Source organism: Sciurus vulgaris (genome assembly GCF_902686455.1).
Source record: "Sciurus vulgaris genome assembly, chromosome: 15".
Classification (NCBI taxonomy): domain Eukaryota; kingdom Metazoa; phylum Chordata; class Mammalia; order Rodentia; family Sciuridae; genus Sciurus; species Sciurus vulgaris.
The window spans coordinates 58,176,452-58,195,229 of NC_136476.1; the positions used below are offsets into that span (position 1 = coordinate 58,176,452).

The 18,778-nt window shown below is 35.2% G+C and overlaps 1 protein-coding gene across 5 annotated transcripts in view; it reads left to right on the forward strand.

The window, feature by feature from the left end:
* INVS (inversin) overlaps positions 1-18,778 on the forward strand; it is a 157,657-nt gene that overhangs the window by 89,162 nt on the left and 49,717 nt on the right. For 4 of the 5 annotated variants that reach the window (XR_013759493.1, XM_079112228.1, XM_079112227.1 and 1 more), the window contains exons 6-8: positions 5,627-5,807; positions 8,432-8,541; positions 15,102-15,273. Coding sequence is in view for 4 of the 5 variants with exons in the window: in XM_079112228.1 (XP_078968354.1) it covers positions 5,627-5,807; positions 8,432-8,541; positions 15,102-15,273 (463 nt within the window). In the remaining variant the exon portion in view is untranslated. Of the gene's footprint in view, positions 1-5,626; positions 5,808-8,431; positions 8,542-15,090; positions 15,274-18,778 lie in introns of those variants that run through there. The other variant, XM_079112229.1, reaches the window with a different exon arrangement.

The window sequence follows — 18,778 nt, forward strand, 5'->3', positions numbered from 1 at the left end:
GTTCGCTGATGACATGATTATATATTTAGAGGAACCCGGAAATTCCACCAGAAAACTTTTAGAACTCTTAAGTGAATTCAGTAAAGTAGCAGGTTACAAGATCAATGCTTATAAATCCAATGCATTTTTATACATAAGTGATGAATCTTCAGAAAGAGAAATTAGGAAAACTATCCCATTCACAATAGCATCAAAAAAAATAAAATACTTGGGAATCAATCTCACAAAAGACGTGAAAGACCTCTACAATGAGAACTACAGAACACTAAAGAAAGAAATTAAAGAAAACCTTAGAAGATGGAAAGATCTCCCATGTTCTTGGATAGGCAGAATTAATATTGTCAAAATGGCCATACTACCAAAAGTGCTATACAGATTCAATGCAATTCCAATTAAAATCCCAATGACGTACCACACAGAAATAGAGCAAGCAATTATGAAATTCATCTGGAAGAATAAGAAACCCAGAATAGCTAAAGCAATCCTCAGTAGAAAGAGCGAAGCAGGGGGTATCACAATACCAGATCTTCAACTCTATTACAAAACAATAGTAACAAAAACGGCATGGTATTGGTACCAAAATAGACAGGTAGATCAATGGTACAGAATAGAAGACATGGACACAAACCCAAATAAATACAATTTTCTCATACTAGACAAAGGTGCCAAAAATATGCAATGGAGAAAAGATAGCCTCTTCAACAAATGGTGCTGGGAAAACTGGAAAACCATATGCAACAGAATGAAATTAAACCCCTATCTCTCACCCTGCACAAAACTCAACTCAAAATGGATGAAGGACCTCAGAATCAGACCAGAGACCCTGCATCTTATAGAAGAAAATGTAGGTCCAAATCTTCAAGTTGTAGGCTTAGGATCAGACTTCCTTAACAGGACTCCCATAGCACAAGAAATAAAAGCAAGAATCAACAACTGGGATAGATTCAAACTAAAAAGCTTTCTCTCAGCAAAGGAATCTATCAGTAATGTGAAGAGAGAGCCTACAGAGTGGGAGAATATCTTTGCCACTCATACTTCAAATAGAGTGCTAATCTCCAGAATCTATAAAGAACTCAAAAAACTCTACACCAAGAATACAAATAATCCAATCAACAAATGGGCTAAGGAAATGATCAGACACTTCACAGAAGAAGATCTACAAGCAATCAACAGATATATGAAAAAATGTTCAACATCTCTAGTAATAAGAGAAATGCAAATCAAAACCACCCTAAGATTTCATCTCACCTCAATTAGAATGGCGATTATCAAGAATGCAAGCAACAATAGGTGTTGGAGAGGATGTGGGGAAAAAGGTACACTCATACATTGCTGGTGGGACTGCAGATTAGTGCAGCCACTCTGGAAAGCAGTATGGAGATTCCTCAGAAAGCTTGGAATGGAACCACCATTTGACCCAGCTATCCCACTCCTCGGCCTGTACCCAAAGGACTTTAAATCAGCCTACTACAGAGAAACAGCCACATCAATGTTCATTGCTGCTCAATTCACCATAGCCAGATTGTGGAACCAACCTAGATGCCCTTCAATTGATGAATGGATAAAGAAACTGTGGCATATATATACAATGGAATATTTTTCTGCCATGAAGAATGATAAAATTATGGCATTTGCAGGCAAATGAATGAAACTGGAGGATATCATGGTAAGTGAGATAAGCCAATCTCAAACTAAAGGACGAATGATCTCGCTGATAAGTGGATGAGGACATATAATGGGGGGTGGGAGGGGTTAGCGTTAGGATTAGAGTTAGGTTTAGGGTTAGGGATAAGGAGGGTGGTAAGAATGGAGGAAAGAAGGACTGTATAGAGGGAAAAGAGGGGTTGGAGAGTGGGGGGTAAGGAAAAAAATAACAGAATGAATCAAACAACATTACCCTATGTAAATTTATGATTACACAAATGGTATGCCTTGACTCCATGTACAAATAGAGAAACAACATGTATCCCATTTGTTTACAATAGAAAAAAAAAAAAGAAAAAAAAAGGTAAATTACCATTACCATTGAAATCCTCTGGGTAGCGTACCTTCCAGTACCATTCCATTCTCTCCATCCTTCTGATTTTCATTAGTTTTACCTCATGTATTTGTATCATGAAACAATGTACTGTTTCATTTTTAAATTTTATATACATGAAATCATACTGTAGGTATTATTTTGGAGTGTGATTTTTCTTGTTTAACCTCATGCTGGTGATTGTATATATGTTACTATGTGTAGCTGTGATGTATTAATTTTTACTGCTATATAGTATTACATTTAATGAAAAAAACTGTGTTTATTCTATTTTTGACAGATATTTAAACTATCTCCAGATTTTTGCTATTTACAATCAGTGCTTCTTCGAGCACTTTTGAAAATAATCTATGACATATATTTAACTGTTTTTTGCAGTTGTATAGGAATGTAATTGATTTTTTGCTCACTGATTATATAACTAACCCATTTGCTAAATTTCTTATTAATTTTAAATACTTGTCAGTAGATTGTTTGAGGTTTTCTAATCACTCTGTCCCAACTTCCAACTTTATAAACTATGGTAGTTCAATATTTAGTCCTATTTGTTTTTAATACATAAATTAGACTTTTAGAAGTGTTATTATTTTGTATACACCATGATTATTTATTTTTACCTGCATCCTAATTTCTTTGTTCTGTGTTTCTTCTTGAATCTTAAGTCTTCCTTCTGGAATCAGTATCTTCCTTCCTAATATATAGTTCTTAGAACTTCTATTAGTATAGATATATTGGTGGTAAATTTTGTTTTTTGTTTGTTTGGTGGGGGTTTAATTTATTCTTTTTAGTTATACATAACATTAGGATATATTTTGACATAATCACGAAAGCATGGAATATAATTTGCTCTAATTCAGTTCCCAATATTTCCCCTCTCCCCTCTTCCCGTTCTCCCTTCCCTCTAATCTACAATCTTTCTGCAATTTATTTTTAGTTTTTTTTTTAATTAGTGTCTTGTGGATATACTTGATGTTGGGATTCACTGTGGTATATTCATGTATGTACATGTGCAAGTTCAGTCAGATTGATTCTGCTGTTCTTCCTTCCTTCCTCCCCTTCAGTCCCCTTAGTCTACTTCACAGATCTTTCCTCTATTTTGGTGAAATTCCCCTCCCTTTTTTTCCTTTCTCCCTCCCCCGACCACCACTTATTTTGGATTAGCTTCCATATATCAGAGAAAACATTCCACCTTTGACTTTTGGGGACTGGCTAAACTTTTTTTCTAATTATTAAGAATGTCTGGGGGCTCAGTGGTAGAGTGCTTGCCTAATATGTGTGAGGCACTAGGTTCAATTCTCAGTACCACATATAAATAAATAAAATAAAGATTCATCAACAACTAAAAAAAATACTTAAAAAAATAAAAATAAAAAAGAATGTCTGCCTTGAGCTGGGAATGTAGCTCAGAGGTAGAGCACTTGCCCAATATGTGCAAGGCCCTGAGTTCAGTCCCCAGTACCACCAAACAAACAAGTCTGCTTATCAACCTTGCTCTTGGAAACATAGTGTACCCGTGTGCACAAGCCCAGGTAGTTATTTTTCTCAGCTCTTTCAGGGTATTATTTTGCTCCTTTCTGCCTTTTATTGTTACTCTTTGGAGTCTATTATTGGTCTAATTGTCATTCTTTTTTAGATGATCTTATCTTTTTCATTCCAGTTGCTTTTAAGTTCTCTTTGTTTGGCATTCTGCAGTTTTACTACAGTGTGTGTAGGGGTGGCCATTTTTTAAAAAAATCCTGTTCGGTTATACATTCTGATTATCGTATCTCAGTTCTGAAACATATGTAGCTATTATCTCTTTAAGTAATGCTTCTCCTTCACTCTATTCTTGTCTTTGGGGTCTCCAATTGTAGATATTTTAGAACTTTTCACTTTATTCTCCATGTTTCCTCACTTCTTCTGTTCCCGATTCCTTGTATCTCTGCCACATTCTGAGTAATTGCAATGGATTTGTCTTGTAGTTTACTAAGTCTTTCTTCAGCTGAGTTCAGTCAGTTGTCTGCCTGATCTAGTGAGTGTTTAATTATAGTGGTTTTTTTCACTTCTAAAAAACCACTATAATTGGTTCTTTTTCAAATCTGTCTTATCATTTTGGTAGTTTTTACTTCCTTGCTCATTTTCCATTTTATTTTTTATCTTTTTACATGTTTCACATAGTCATTTCATTTATTTGTTTATTTATTTATTTTGGTGCAGGGCCTTGCACATGCTAGTCAAGTGCTCTACCACTGAACTACATCCCCAGCCTTTATTTTATATTCTTTATGTGTTAATTCCAATATCTCAAGTCCTTGGGGGCATTTCTCACTTATTTCCTGTCAGATTTGACCTTATTTTTCCCTTGTGTAAACACATCTTACTCACTGGGAGTCTCCAGGGCCTAAATCATACAATTTTTTTATAAAATATGATGACTGGATAGGAAGTTTTAATTCTGGGACGGCCCTTCAAAGAGTTCTCACTTGAAGCAAGAGGGCTGGGCCTAACCTGAGAAGGAACATGACCTTGGGTAAGGTAACTCTTTAGCTGAAGAAATTCCAGAAGGCTGACAGTGAAAGATCATCAGCTGGTAGTACTCCCAGCAGCTAGGCAAGTAAGGCCTTCAGTTTTGAAGGGAGACCTAAGCAGTGCCTTATAATGTCTGCTACAAAGATCCAATGGAAAAAATAATAAATATTGTGAGCTGTCAATTTACAGAGAAATAAAAATGAATCACCAATAGGCATATAATTAAAAATCTCTCTCATTCATAAAAGAACTTCAAATTAAAACATCAGTGAAATGTCTTTCCTACTCATAGGGGGAAAATGTAGTAAACTTGATATACCAAGTGTTTAATTTGTGCCAGCATGTGGGGAAATAAAAAATTTTGCACATTGTCATGGGTGTGTTAATTGCTATAACCATTTGGAGAGCAGTTTGACAATATCTGGTTGAAGATGCAGATATCCTTCAACCCAGCAATTCCCCTTTTGGTACCTAGCCAAGAGAAAAATCTCACACGTGAGAAAATGTCCCTACAAAGGACATTTAAAGAAAATATATTCATTGCAGCATTATTTGTAATCATGAAGAAATGGAAATTAGCTCACTGTCCCTCAGTAGAATAGACAACTAAATCATGTTTTATTCATACACTTCAACAAATGAACTAGTATCAGCATAGATACCCACAAGTAGAGTGTTGAGAGAAAAAGTTACCAAAGGATATACACGTATACTGCCATTACATAAATATTGAAAACACACATACAAAGTTTATGTATTGCTTATGGATGCACCCATATGTACAGAAGGACAAAATATAGCTTTCACTGAATCTATAACAAATACAAAAACACACTAGGCAAAATATTGATACTTTTTGACATAGTACATGGTGGCTGTTCTTTTTTGTATTTTTTATAGTTAAATATGAAAATAAATTTTTAAAGTTTTAGACTGTACACTTTTGTTTGGATTTATCACTTTACTTATGCCTATAAAGAATGAGGATGTTTTATTTAGAAAATTGCTCAGAACTAATGCCAATTAAAATTTATTGAGGATTCCACATATGTCTGTAAGTCTCTGGTTCTTTTAAAATAGGATGCTGCTCCAACAGAGTCTTTGCTGAACTGGCAGGACTATGAGGGACGCACACCTCTTCATTTTGCTGTTGCTGATGGAAATGTGACCGTGGTTGATGTCTTGACCTCATATGAAAGTTGCAACATAACATCTTATGATAACTTATTTCGAACCCCACTTCACTGGGCAGCTTTACTAGGTGAGTTGGCCTTAAATCAAAGGATTAACAGTAGGAGGAACTGCATGAGTCTAGGAAAGTTCCTGTGCCTTCTCTTCTCCTTTGTTTCCTACCTCCTATTAAATTATTTTAATTTTTAATTGATATGTTAGATTATTTTATAAACTGTCTCCTTTCATTGTATGCTTAAATTTTAGTTATGTAGATGTATTTTCTGTTAAATGATGTTAGCTTTAATTTTAACATCATATTTTAACTTTTAACTTTTGCTTTTCATGTTCATTGACTTTATTTGTGGGGAGGGGTGCTTTGATTTTATGTTTGTGTTAATGCCAATTATGGTTTTTTTTTTCATATTTGCCTTTTATTTAACCTTTTTAGGGATCATGTTTTCCTTCCTTTTTTCTTTTTTCTTTTCTTTTCTTTTTTTTTTTTTTTTTTTTTTTTTTGAGATAGGGATCTCTCTATGTTGCCCATGCTGAACTTGAACTCCTGGGCTCAAGTGATCCTCCTGCCTCAAACTCCTAAGTAGCTAGGATTACAGGTGTGAGCCACTCTACCCAGTTCAGAAATGGGCTGCTTTGGGGCAGTGCTGAAGATATCAAACCTAGGGCTTGGCCTCATGCATGTCAGGCAGACATTCTCTCTACCACTGAATTACATCCCCAGCCAAGGAATCACTTGTTTAAATGAGTGAGAGTGTGTGTGTGTGTCAGATTTTTTTGAAGGGAGTGCAATCTGAGAGTCTTTCTCTTTTGCCAACCCATTATTAATAAAATGGGACTTTTTTTTCCATACTATTATGCTATTATTAGTATTTTCAGGGTTTTTCTTAATTTTGTTTGGTTTTCACCTGTTTCCTTTGTCACCTGTCTTTTGGTTTATGGATTAGGTTTGTTGCTTGTATTTGGCATTGAATTACATAGTGTAGCACACTTTTGCCATAATTTGTTTAGTATTTGTTAACATAATCTAATGTTTTACCTCCAATTATTATTATCTTGATCTTAGTTTTTAAATTACACACTCTTTTGCAAATGATTGTTATGTTGCTTTCAGTTTTTATAATCAAATTTACAACTATTGTTTAAACTTCATTTCAGAGCATGGTTTCATCCCTTTCTCCTTTTCCTATAAAATGTGAGTGTATTTGGCAAATTTGTCTCACCCCTAAATTGGCTTTTTGTCCATAAATTCTGCTTTCTTTCTGCCTCCTGTATAGATTGTAATGTAGATTGCATTTTTACTTTTGTCTCTCCATATTTCTTTTCATTTTTTTCCCCATCAGTATTGGGAATTGAACCCAGAGATGCTTTATTGCTCAGCTATATCTCATCCCTTTTATTTATTCTTTATTTTGAGACAGGTCTCTTTAAGTTGCCCAGGCTGACCTCAGACTTACTTTGCTCCTGCCTCTGCCCCCTGGTTAGCTGGGAATATAGTCATGCACCACCACACCTAGCTTTGCCTGTATTTCTCTAATTTCATCTTATTTCCTTTTACCTCCTTCCATTCATTACCTTTTCATTTCCATCTGTTTTCTTCTTAGGGTGTTCTGTTTCTATTTCCTAGAAGCCATCTCTTTTTATCCTAAGTCAAAGATGCCAGTTTCCTGAATTTTCCTCTGGATCCTTCTTAGATCACTTCAGAGGTATGCTCTTTATCTTCTGGTTCCTTTTCCCCTGTCCTATAGTATACTTTCTAGTAGTCTTCACTGAATTTTTATCTTTATGCCTCAAACAAGATGAGATGTGTTCAGATTAACTGTGTGGCATAGATTACCGTGTATTCTGGAGACTCCATCTTAAGCCATATATGCAAAGTAGAAGAGCACAGTTCCACTCAAATTCCCTTTTTTTTCTGCCTGGCTTTCATTCAGTGTATCCTTGCTCTGCTAATATGGCATCTTCTTCATTGTTCAGTTCCCCAGTGTGCTCTAGTAATAAAGAGTATGAAATTCAGGTTTCTACATATGCTGTTATAGATTTGATATTTTTGATCTTTTCTATAGTTCTTCACTTGTAGAAACCACTTCCTCCAGAGTATACTACAGAATATTATCCCAACACTACCTTGTCATACCTGCCTTCTTATTTTGTGGGATTTAAAATCACTGCCTTGATGTTAAAAGACAAGGGGAGGGAGGTTTGAGGGAACAAGAGGCATTTCAGGAAGTAGAAGAAAATGTATTATAGTTTGTCTAGCAGAATAGTAGAAGAGAACAGCTGTGTAGTTCTAGTTGATTGGTGATGGAACCTTGAAAAGGGCACAGGGAATCCTAAGAGGATCTGCCTCTAAAGCACCTTCCCTCCTCTGGGACTGACCATGTGTAAAGTGAAGTCAGAGAATGCAATGAGGTGGTACCTAATATAGTTTTTTTCTTGTTCTGGCAACTATACTCAATTTCATTTCTTTCCCAATTGAAGCATTAAGATTTGAATGCTGTAAGTTTTTGTGTTGTTCTACTCTATCTAGCGTGCTGGTGAGGAGTTAGATGAGTGTGCACTGGAAGACAGTGCTACTCACATAACATTTTGAAGGCTGCATTATTTGCTAGTGATTTTTCTTAAATTTTTCTTTCAAATAGATTATAAATTAATTGTGTCCTTTCTATGTTATAACTACCTTGTTGTGTTTGTTCTCAGGCCATGCACAGATTGTTCATCTCCTTTTAGAAAGAAATAAATCGGGAACTGTCCCATCTGACAGCCAAGGAGCAACACCCTTGCACTATGCAGCTCAGAGTAACTTTGCTGTAAGTAAAATTTTAAAATTCTCTTTTTAGTTTTGGAGATACTGGGGACTGAACCCAGGGCTTTGAGCATGCTGGGCAAGTGCTATACCACTGAGCTATATGCCCAGCCCAATAATTCTGTTTTCTTTTTTTAAAATTATTTTTATTTGTAAATGAATACAATACCACCAATTTATTTATTTTTATGTGGTGCTGAGGATCAAACCCCGTGCCTCACGCATGATAGGCAAGCACTCAGCCCCTGAACTACAACTTCAATGCCTCTTTTTTCTTAAATGTTTTACTTTTATATAATATTCACATGCAGTTGTAGGAATAATATAAGATTTCTTGTACCCTTCACCCAGCTTAGCGTAATGATAATATCTAGTACAATTATCAGAAACAGGAAGTTGACAGTGGTCTTCAAATTTCACCAGTTTTATGGGTGCTCATTTGTCTGTGTTGATGCAGCAATTATCTTCTGACAGTTGTTCATACTGTTAACTCTGTGATACATGTGACATTTTGTTTTTGTAAAGTTGGCAAAGTTTGGTGTAGCTTTTAATGTCCAGTGTAATATTTTGCTTTATGTAAGTAAATTTGCTTCATCTTTTTGTTACATTGATAGCACTAAGGACACCTTGGGGTTCAGCAGTCTGTGTTGTCCTGAAAGTAGTGTGGCAAGGCTTTGGAACTGGAAAGACCTTGGCTGGAAACCTGACTGCAGTGTGCTAGCTATATGACCTTAAAGGAAGTTTCTTAACCTGGGTCTTTTTTTCTTCATCTGTAAAATGAGGATAATTATGCCTTTTCTTTCTAGATTATTGTAAAGACTAGAGAAAATTTATGACAAGTGCCTACTATAATTTCTGGCATAGAACAAGTACTGAAGAAATAGAATATGTTTTAATTATAAGTACTAATAATTATGTATTTTATATCTGAGAAAGCAAACATGAATTATTACTTTCAGAAATACTGAATATCATCTATAACTCTTCCCTGATAGATCTTTATGTTTTATAAAGAACTTTCTTGTCCATTATGTCCTTAGTCCACCCCGCAACATGACAGTGTCTAGGCTAGATCAGCTTCCTAAGTACCTATGGCCATCAAAATCTAGAGACTCAAACAAAAATTCGCACATACCTTAAAGCAGTCACAGTTGATTGTGCTGCCTACTACAGGGGTGTGCATTCATGAAACCCTTGGTGTCATTAAATTATGATAATATTATCATCAGTACAGCATAAATTTCAACTTCTTGACTTCTCCAAATATTTTTTGAATACTTGGAGGGTGAAATATTTTATTTTCATAATCTTCTTTACTCTCTGATCTCCAGAAAAAATATACCCATAGTCAGTCCTTTCTTCTTGGCATTCTTAAAAATTCAATTTATCACCTGGAGTTTTATCAAGTCATTATTTTCTATTTTCTCCCAACATCACAGAAAAAATGCCAAGTAGTATTTTGAGGAAGAGCTCTTTTTTCTTACAAATAGGTAAGAAATTCTCTTGGCCCAGGCTTGTCAATCAATGAATATCAGAACTCAACCCATAATTCAACACAAGTGTATATTATTCAACACAAAGTCAAATCATTCAGTATGCATATTTAAAAAAAAAAGAGCAGGATTCCAAGAGATTAAATTACTTGTCCATGGTCTCAAACTTCTTTTAGAATCAAAATTTATAATTGTACAGATACCAATAATTAAATAACTAAACTAATGGAGTAAGAAAGAATGGTCAAACATTATGGATGTTTATTCAAAGGAATATTTACTTAGCTATGCGCCAATTCCCGAGTTAATTCTTAATATTATGCAGATTTCTAAGTTCTCTTTCAAGTCCCTTGATCAACTTGGCCCCTGTTAACTCACAGGAGGTTGCAACTTTAATTTTAAAAAATACCAAAAAACAAAAACAAACAAAATCCCTACAAACATTCATCATTAAGAAAAAATGTACTCTCTGGGTGTGGTGGCGCATGCCTGTAATCCCAGTGGCTCTGGAGGCTAAAGCAGGAGGATCAAAACCAGCCTCAGCAATGGTGAGACCCTAAGCAACTCAGTGAGACCCTGTCTCTAAATAAAATACAAAATAGGTTTGGAGATGTGAGTCAGTGATCAAATGCCCCTGATTTTAATCCCTGGTACCCAAAAAAGAGAAAAGAAAAACCATACTCAAAAAAAAAAAAAAAATTGCAAATTAGTAAAAGAAAATTTTAAAAAATCACCGACTTTTAAAGTATATTTCTTTATTAAAATATACTTAATGAACATACACACTAGACCTGAGAAGCATAAACTTTTCTTTTTCAATTTTTTTATAGCTATAGATGGAGAGAATGCCTTTACTTTGTTTATTTTTATGTGGTGCTAAGGATCCAACCCAGTGCCTCACACATGATTAGCAAGCATTCTACCACTGAGCTGCTACCCCTGCCCAAGCATAAGCTTTTATACCTTAGAAACTCACCAGATAGTTTTAAGACTAGGAAATAGTGTGTGATACAGTCAGAGGAGTGCTGTAATTTAGCGAGGCGTCTATTTCTGTATCTACCACCAATATTTATATGACCTTGAATCTAAATTTTTTTCATCTATTAAAAGAGGGACTGGATTAAATGAGTCATTGATTGTATTCTTTCTGTACAATACTAAGACTCACATTTTATACATTTTTGATAAGTTAACAACATCCAAAAACTTCTTTTTGAAACTTTCATATCCATTCAAGTGAAAGTTTCTTGATAGTCCTAAAAAATTTTAAGAATGTGAGTTCTGAGAAAAGAGGCAATTTAAAATGATGAAATGTTAGCAAGACCCTCTCAAAATAAAAAGGGCTGGGAATATAGCTGAGTGGTAAAGCACTCCAAGTTCAATCCCCAGTCCCCAACCCAAAATGCTGAAATGTTAACCCCCACTAAAGTTGTCAGACACTGTTAGAATTGTCAAGGGTCCTGATTTTTGTATGATTCCAACCGAGGGACCTGAAATATAGGAATTGCTAAATAAATGTTTAAATGAACACTGTGTTTCTCAGTAACCATCAATCAGTGTTGAGTAAATAAATGTGTTAACCATCTTTAAAAGTTTTAATAACAAAACACACAAAGTATTTATTTTCTCTTGAGGTGTGCTGAACATATGTGTCCCTACATGTAAAATGTCTAAGAAAACATATTTTAATGTTGGTCGTGACACTGAATATGCCTAAGTGTTTTTTTTTTTTATTTATTTTTATTGTAAACAAATGGGATACATGTTGTTTCTGTTTGTACATGGAGTAACAGCATACCATTTGCATATTCATAAATTTACATAGAGTAATGATGTTTGATTCATTCCATTATTTTTTTCCTTCCCCCCCCACCCCTCTCACCTCTCTTTTCCCTCTATACAGTCCCTCCTTCCTCCATTCTTGCCCCCCTCCCACCCCCCATTAAGTATCATCATCCGCTTATCAGTGAGATCATTCCTCTTTTGGATTTTTGAGATTGGCTTATCTCACTTAACATGATATTCTCCAATTTCATCCATTTGCCTGCAAATGCCATAATTTTATTATTCTTTATAGCTGAGTAATATTCCATTGTATATATATACCACAGTTTATTTATCCATTCATCAATTGAAGGGCATCTAGGTTGGTTCCACAGTCTGGCTATTGTGAATTGAGCAGCTATGAACGTTGATGTGGCTGTATCTCTGTAGTAGGCTGATTTTAAGTCCTTTGGGTATAGACCAAAGAGTGGGATAGCTGGGTCAAATGGTGGTTCCATTCCAAACTTTCTGAGGAATCTCCATACTGCTTTCCAGAGTGGCTGCACTAATTTGCAGTCCCACCAGCAATGTATGAGTGTACCTTTTTCCCCACATCCTCTCCAACACCTATTGTTGCTTGCATTCTTGATAATCGCCATTCTAATTGGGGTGAGATGAAATCTTAGGGTAGTTTTGATTTGCATTTCTCTTATTACTAAAGATGTTGAACATTTTTTCATATATCTGTTGATTGCTTGTACATCTTCTTCTGTGAAGCGTCTGTTCATATCCTTAGCCCATTTGTTGATTGGATTATTTGTATTCTTGGTGTAGAGTTTTTTGAGTTCTTTATAGATTCTGGAGATTAGCACTCTATCTGAAGTATGAGTGGCAAAGATATTCTCCCACTCTGTGGGCTCTCTCTTCACATTGCTGATAGTTTCCTTTGCTGAGAGAAAGCTTTTTAGTTTGAATCTATCCAGTTGTTGATTCTTGCTTTTATTTCTTGTTCTATGGAAGTCCTGTTAAGGAAGTCTGATCCTAAGCCAATAAGTTGAAGATTTGGACCTACTTTTTCTTCTATAAGATGCAGGGTCTCTGGTCTGATTTCAAGGTCCTTGATCCATTTTGAGTTGAGTTCTGTGCAGGGTGAGAGATAGCAGTTTAGTTTCATTCTGATGCATAAGGATTTCCAGTTTTCCCAGCACCATTTGTTGAAAAGGCTATCTTTTCTCCATTGCATATTTTTGGCACCTTTGTCTAGTATGAGAAAATTGTATTTATTTGGGTTTGTGTCCGTGTCCTCTATTCTGTACCATTGATCTACCTTTCTATTTTGGTACCAATACCATTCCGTATTTGTTACTATTGCTTTGTAGTATAGTTGAAGTTCTGGTATTGTGATACCCCCTGTTTCATTCTTCCTGCTAAAGATTACTTTAGCTATTCTGGGTTTCTTATTCTTCCAGATGAATTTCATGATTGCTTGCTCTATTTCTGTGTGGTACGTCATTGGGATTTTAATTGGAATTGCATTGAATCTGTATAGCACTTTTGGTAGTATGGCCATTTTGACAATATTAATTCTGCCTATCCAAGAACATGGGAGATCTTTCCATCTTCTAAGGTCTTCCTTAATTTCTTTCTTCAATGTTTTGTAGTTTTCATTGTAGAGATCTTTTACCTCTTTGGTTAGATTGATTCCCAAGTATTTTATTTTTTTGAGGCTATTGCAAATGGAGTTGTTTTCCTCATTTCCCTTTCAGCTGTTTCGTCGCTTGCGTATAAAAATGCTGTGGATTTATGCATGTTGATTTTATAGCTTGCTATTTTGCTGAATTCATTGATGAAGTCTAGAAGTTTTCTGGAGGAGGTTTTTGGATCCTCTAAGTATAGAATCATGTCATCAGCAAAGAGTGACAGCTTAAGTTCCTCTTTTCCTATTCGAATCCCTTTAATTTCTTTAGTCTGCCTAATTGCTCTGGCTAGAGTTTCGAGGACAATGTTGAATAGAAGTAGTGAAAGAGGACATCCCTGTCTTGTTCCCGTTTTTAAAGGGAATGGTTTCAGTTTTTCTCCATTAAGAATGATGTTGGCCATGGGCTTAGCATAAATAGCCTTTACAATGTTCAGGTATGTTCCTACTATCCCTATTTTTTCTAGTGTTTTGAGCATGAAGGGGTGTTGTATTTTGTCAAATGCTTTTTCTGCGTCAATTGAAATAACCATATGATTCTTATCCTTAAGTCTATTGACATGATGGATTACATTTATTGATTTACGAATGTTGAACCATCCTTGCATTCCAGGAATGAACCCACCTTGATCGTGGTGCACAATTTTCTTAATATGTTTTTGGATATGGTTTGCCAATATTTTGTTAAGGATCTTTGCATCTATATTCATCAGGGATATTGGTCTAAAATTTTCTTTACTTGATGTGTCTTTTCCTGGTTTGGGTATGAGGGTGATATTAGCTTCATAGAATGAGTTCAGTAGGGTACCCTCCTTTTCTATTTCCTGGAATACTTTGAGAAGTATTGGAATGAGTTCTTCTTTGAAGGTCTTGTAGAACTCGGCTAAGAATCCGTCTGGTCCTGGGCTTTTCTTGGATGGTAGGTTTTTAATGGCTTCTTCTATTTCATTACTTGATATTGATCTGTTTAAATTGTGTATGATCTCCTGGTTCAGTTTGGGAGGAGCATATGTCTCTAGAAATTTGTCAATGTCTTTGGTAGTTTCTATTTTGTTGGAATACAGATTTTCAAAGTAGCTTCTCATTATGTTCTGTATCTCAGTGGTGTCTGTCATGATATTTCCTTTTGCATCATGTATTTTAGTAATTTGAGTCTTCTCTCTCCTTCTCTTTGTTAGTGTGGCTAAGGGTTTATCTCTTTTGTTTACTTTCTCAAAGAACCAACTTTTTGTTGTCAATTTTTTGAATAGTTTCTTTTGTTTCAATTTCATTGATTGCCTGAGTGTTTTGACTGTCACTTCCAAGTGACCAAAGGTTTTTAAGCTTGATTGAAGATGATCAGTCTCAATTTTGAGAATGTTGAAAAGGGGATTTAGATTATGTTTTTGAATTATAATGGAAACTAAAACTAATATACAAGTGCATTATTAATATATAAGTATATTTTCAATGAAAACTTTTACTTTTGTTATTCTTAAAAAAGAATTTAATTTGCTTCAAAAGCAGGGAGAAATACTTTACTTTTTAGTGAAGTCACATATAACTAGCTGCTTTGTTACCACAAAAATGTTACTCTGTTGCCTCAATTTTTTAAATGAAGTTTTCTTACAGGAAACAGTTCAAGTTTTTTTAAAACATCCTTCAGTGAAAGATGATTCAGACCTTGAAGGAAGAACATCCTTTATGTGGGCAGCAGGGAAAGGCAGTGATGATGTCCTTAGGACTATGCTGAGTTTAAAATCTGACATCGATATTAACATGGCAGACAAATATGGGGGCACAGGTAAGAACTGGTAGATAAGTTCAATTTGCTTTCACTTGCCTTCCAAAGTGTAGGTGGTGCTATAAAATTTGTAAAATAGTAACTTGAAATCATTGTTTCTAACCTAATACTGTTTGAATTTGCTCTTTACTTTTGGAGTTTGAGTTTGCCTGCCCTTATTTCTTCCAAGTATAATTGCTAAAATTAGCACGTTTCTGCCAGGTGAATGGAAGCATTTGGTTTAAAACATTGGTTGCTCCTTAAACATGATTATGGGAACTCTTCTGATCATTTATCTTTGTGCTTAAAAAAAGCATAAGCCACTTTAAAACTGTGCATTTTTAGTAAGTTACTAATTATATTTTCAAAAATTGGGAGTCATGTTTTAAGGAATGCCTATGTTCTCACCAGTCTCACTTACTATGTTCTTTTCTCAGGTTTGAGTGGCATGACTGAGTACTGAATCGCCCACTCTAGAGATAACCTTCCATGACTCTAGATTTCACAACTTCAAGGCAGCCTTGCATCAGAAGCTCTTACTACATGCTTATTTCATCCTTTTCTAATAAGAGAGCCCTTTAACTCTGTATTGATTTCTAAGAGACATACACATTTTTTAGCATTCAATGTCAACTTGGAGGTCTCTTACTTGTGTCCTAGCAAGATCTAAAGTTTCTATAAGGATATAAAGGAGACCCATAGGACATTGAGCTTATAAATGGTCTGAACATTTAATTTTTAATCAGATTCCCATTACTATATAGTCTTCTACTTTATCTATAGCCTTCCTTTTATTTTAATTTTTTCATCTATTTTAGTAAGGTATGGGCAAGGATACTTACATCCTTTTGACCAAAAGTGTGTTTCTGATATAAACTGTGATTGTAGTTCAGACATAAATTCTTCTCAGATTCATTAATTCCTAGGTTCTTTCTCCTATGGGGATTTTTCTGTATGTCAAAGATGCCTTCCTATAGATATATATATATACTCAATGGAAATTACTCAGCTATAAAGAAAAATGAACTTATGGCATTTGCTGGCAAATGAATGGAACTGGAGAATATCATGCTAAGTGAGATAAGCCAATCCTAAAAAACCAAAGGGCAGATGTTCTCTTTTATATGTGGATGCTAACCCACAACAACGGAGGGTGTTGAGGGAAATAATAGAAGTCCATTGGATTAGACAAAGGAGAATGAAGGGAAGGGAGTGGGGAGAGGAATAGGAAGGACATAGAATGAACTGGACATAACTTTCCTATCCTTGTATTTGAATACACAATCAGGGTAACTGCATCATGTACAACCACAAGAATAGGATCCTAATTAGCACAAGTTATACTCCCTGTATATATAATATGCCAGAATAATTCTACTGCCATGAATATCTAAAAAGAACAAATTTTTAAAAAATGGGCTGGAGTTGTGGTTCAGTGGTAGAGCTTGCCCAGCCTGTGTGAGGCACTGGGTCCGATTCTCAGCACCACATATCAATAAATAAAATAAAGGTCCATTGACAACTAAAAAAATAGTGGGAAAAAAAAAGATACCTTCCTGACATTTCTATTCTTTGAAGGTGTTTCTCCCCATCATCCCTCTTTAGGGCTGTTTTTTCCTCCCCATTAAAAGAGGTCTTGCCAATAGCAATATATGGACATCGTTTGGAACGTGATTCAAATAAATAAACCATTTTTAAAAGTCATCATAAAAACATAATATGTGACTATCCAGACATTTTATGATGTTATAGAATTTCTGTTAGTATTTTTTAACTATGATAATTGGGCATTGTGGTATACCAGTTGTTAAACTATTATTCCTCAGCTTCAAGGATAACAGCTGAATGTTTAATTTTTGGTCACATCTCCATTACTAAGGAGCTTTCCACTTTTTCACTAGCCTTGCTTTTAGTTGAAGCTTTTCTTTTTATCTTTCTTTTGCAGTGCTGGGCCTGAGGTTTTGCAAATTAGATTTTCCCTTTGTGAGTAAGTGGTCTGTTAGAGTCCACATATAGCGGGAAGTAGAGGGAGACTAAAAGGTTTGAAGAGAAACAAAGGATTACATCTTCCTATTCACTTCCTCTTCTTTGGTTTTCTTCTCTGATCATCATCACCCTGTAATGTTTCTTCAGTGCAGCAGTCATACTTTGTTTCATTGACAACAACTAATTTCACTCTGCATTTTTTCTAACACATACAGTGCCAGTCTCAAGAACACCCTTCTCAGAGATGCCCATACCAGCCCAGCAGAGCCCCTCCTCACAGGTCTGAGTTTCCACTCTGCAGGGCTCTTCTAAGCTTTTAGGTTTTAGTAAGTCCATCCTCTTCTTTCTCATTCCCCTCGTTGCAAAATTGGTAGCTACTTCCTGCATTTGTTCTCCTTCTGCCTATTCATTTCTTTAATACATAGCTAATAATTCTTTAATCTGAATTGTGTCTGCTAAAATATTTGGTGTGGTTTCTGTCTTCTGACTAGACCTTGACTGATACACTGGTGTTTTTAAAAAAGAACCCTTGTCTTCCAGAGATAACAAAATATTTACCAATGAGAGGAAATGATTCTGGAATTTCAAAAGCCAGGAAATGGATGGTGGTTAGATGAAACAGGATTAGCCATGTATTGATAACTGTTGAATCTGAGTGATGGCTATTTTGAGTTCACTGAACTACTGTCTAATTTTGAATGTTTGAAGTTTTCCATGAATATAAAGTTAAATTTTGAAACAATTTAAAGTTCAGCATTTTTTCAGAGTAAGTAACAATAGTTAATAGTTAAGTAACAATAGTTAAGTCTAACTTTTTTAAAGTAAACACAAATAGAAATGGATAATTTTCTTTAATATGTCATTATTCTATTTTGCTTAATTGAAATTTTGTCTTTTTAAAAATTTGATATGCGTATTATTTATCTATAGAATATCTACTTCATACTTGATGCCACATCACAGAATTGTAAAATTAAATGTTACTTTAAAATTAAACCTAGTCTGGGGTTCCTAAACTATGCTCTTCAGAAGAGCAGATTTCTCTAGAGGTAGCTGAAGTGCTGCTGAGGGAGTAGACAGTCAAGTGGGTAACCTGCCACCCCAGATTTAGTCAGAACCACTCAACTCCTGTTTCACATGTGTTTTATAAAATTCATTTGGTGGGGATATGGTTCTTATGCTCTTAAAATGTGAAAAATCCCTGAAATATTACAGGTATTATGCCATGCTTTCATCTGTCTTATAACATTCTCACCAGTGACCAGCTTCCATGCAGCACACCCACAACTTCCATGGTAACCTGACTCTTCTGGAATGCTCTTCCTTATACTGAGCCCAAATTTTGACGACTGAACGATCTCTCTGTGTTATCCACGCATGATAGGGCTTCAGGTATCTGAAGTCACTCTTATCTATCTGAATCTTATCTAGGTCAAACTAACATGAAGCCATTTAGGTCAGTAGTACCCAAACTCAGGAATGTGTAAGAATTACTAGAGGTATTTGTTTAAAAGCAGATACCATGCTATTTGGACAGAGA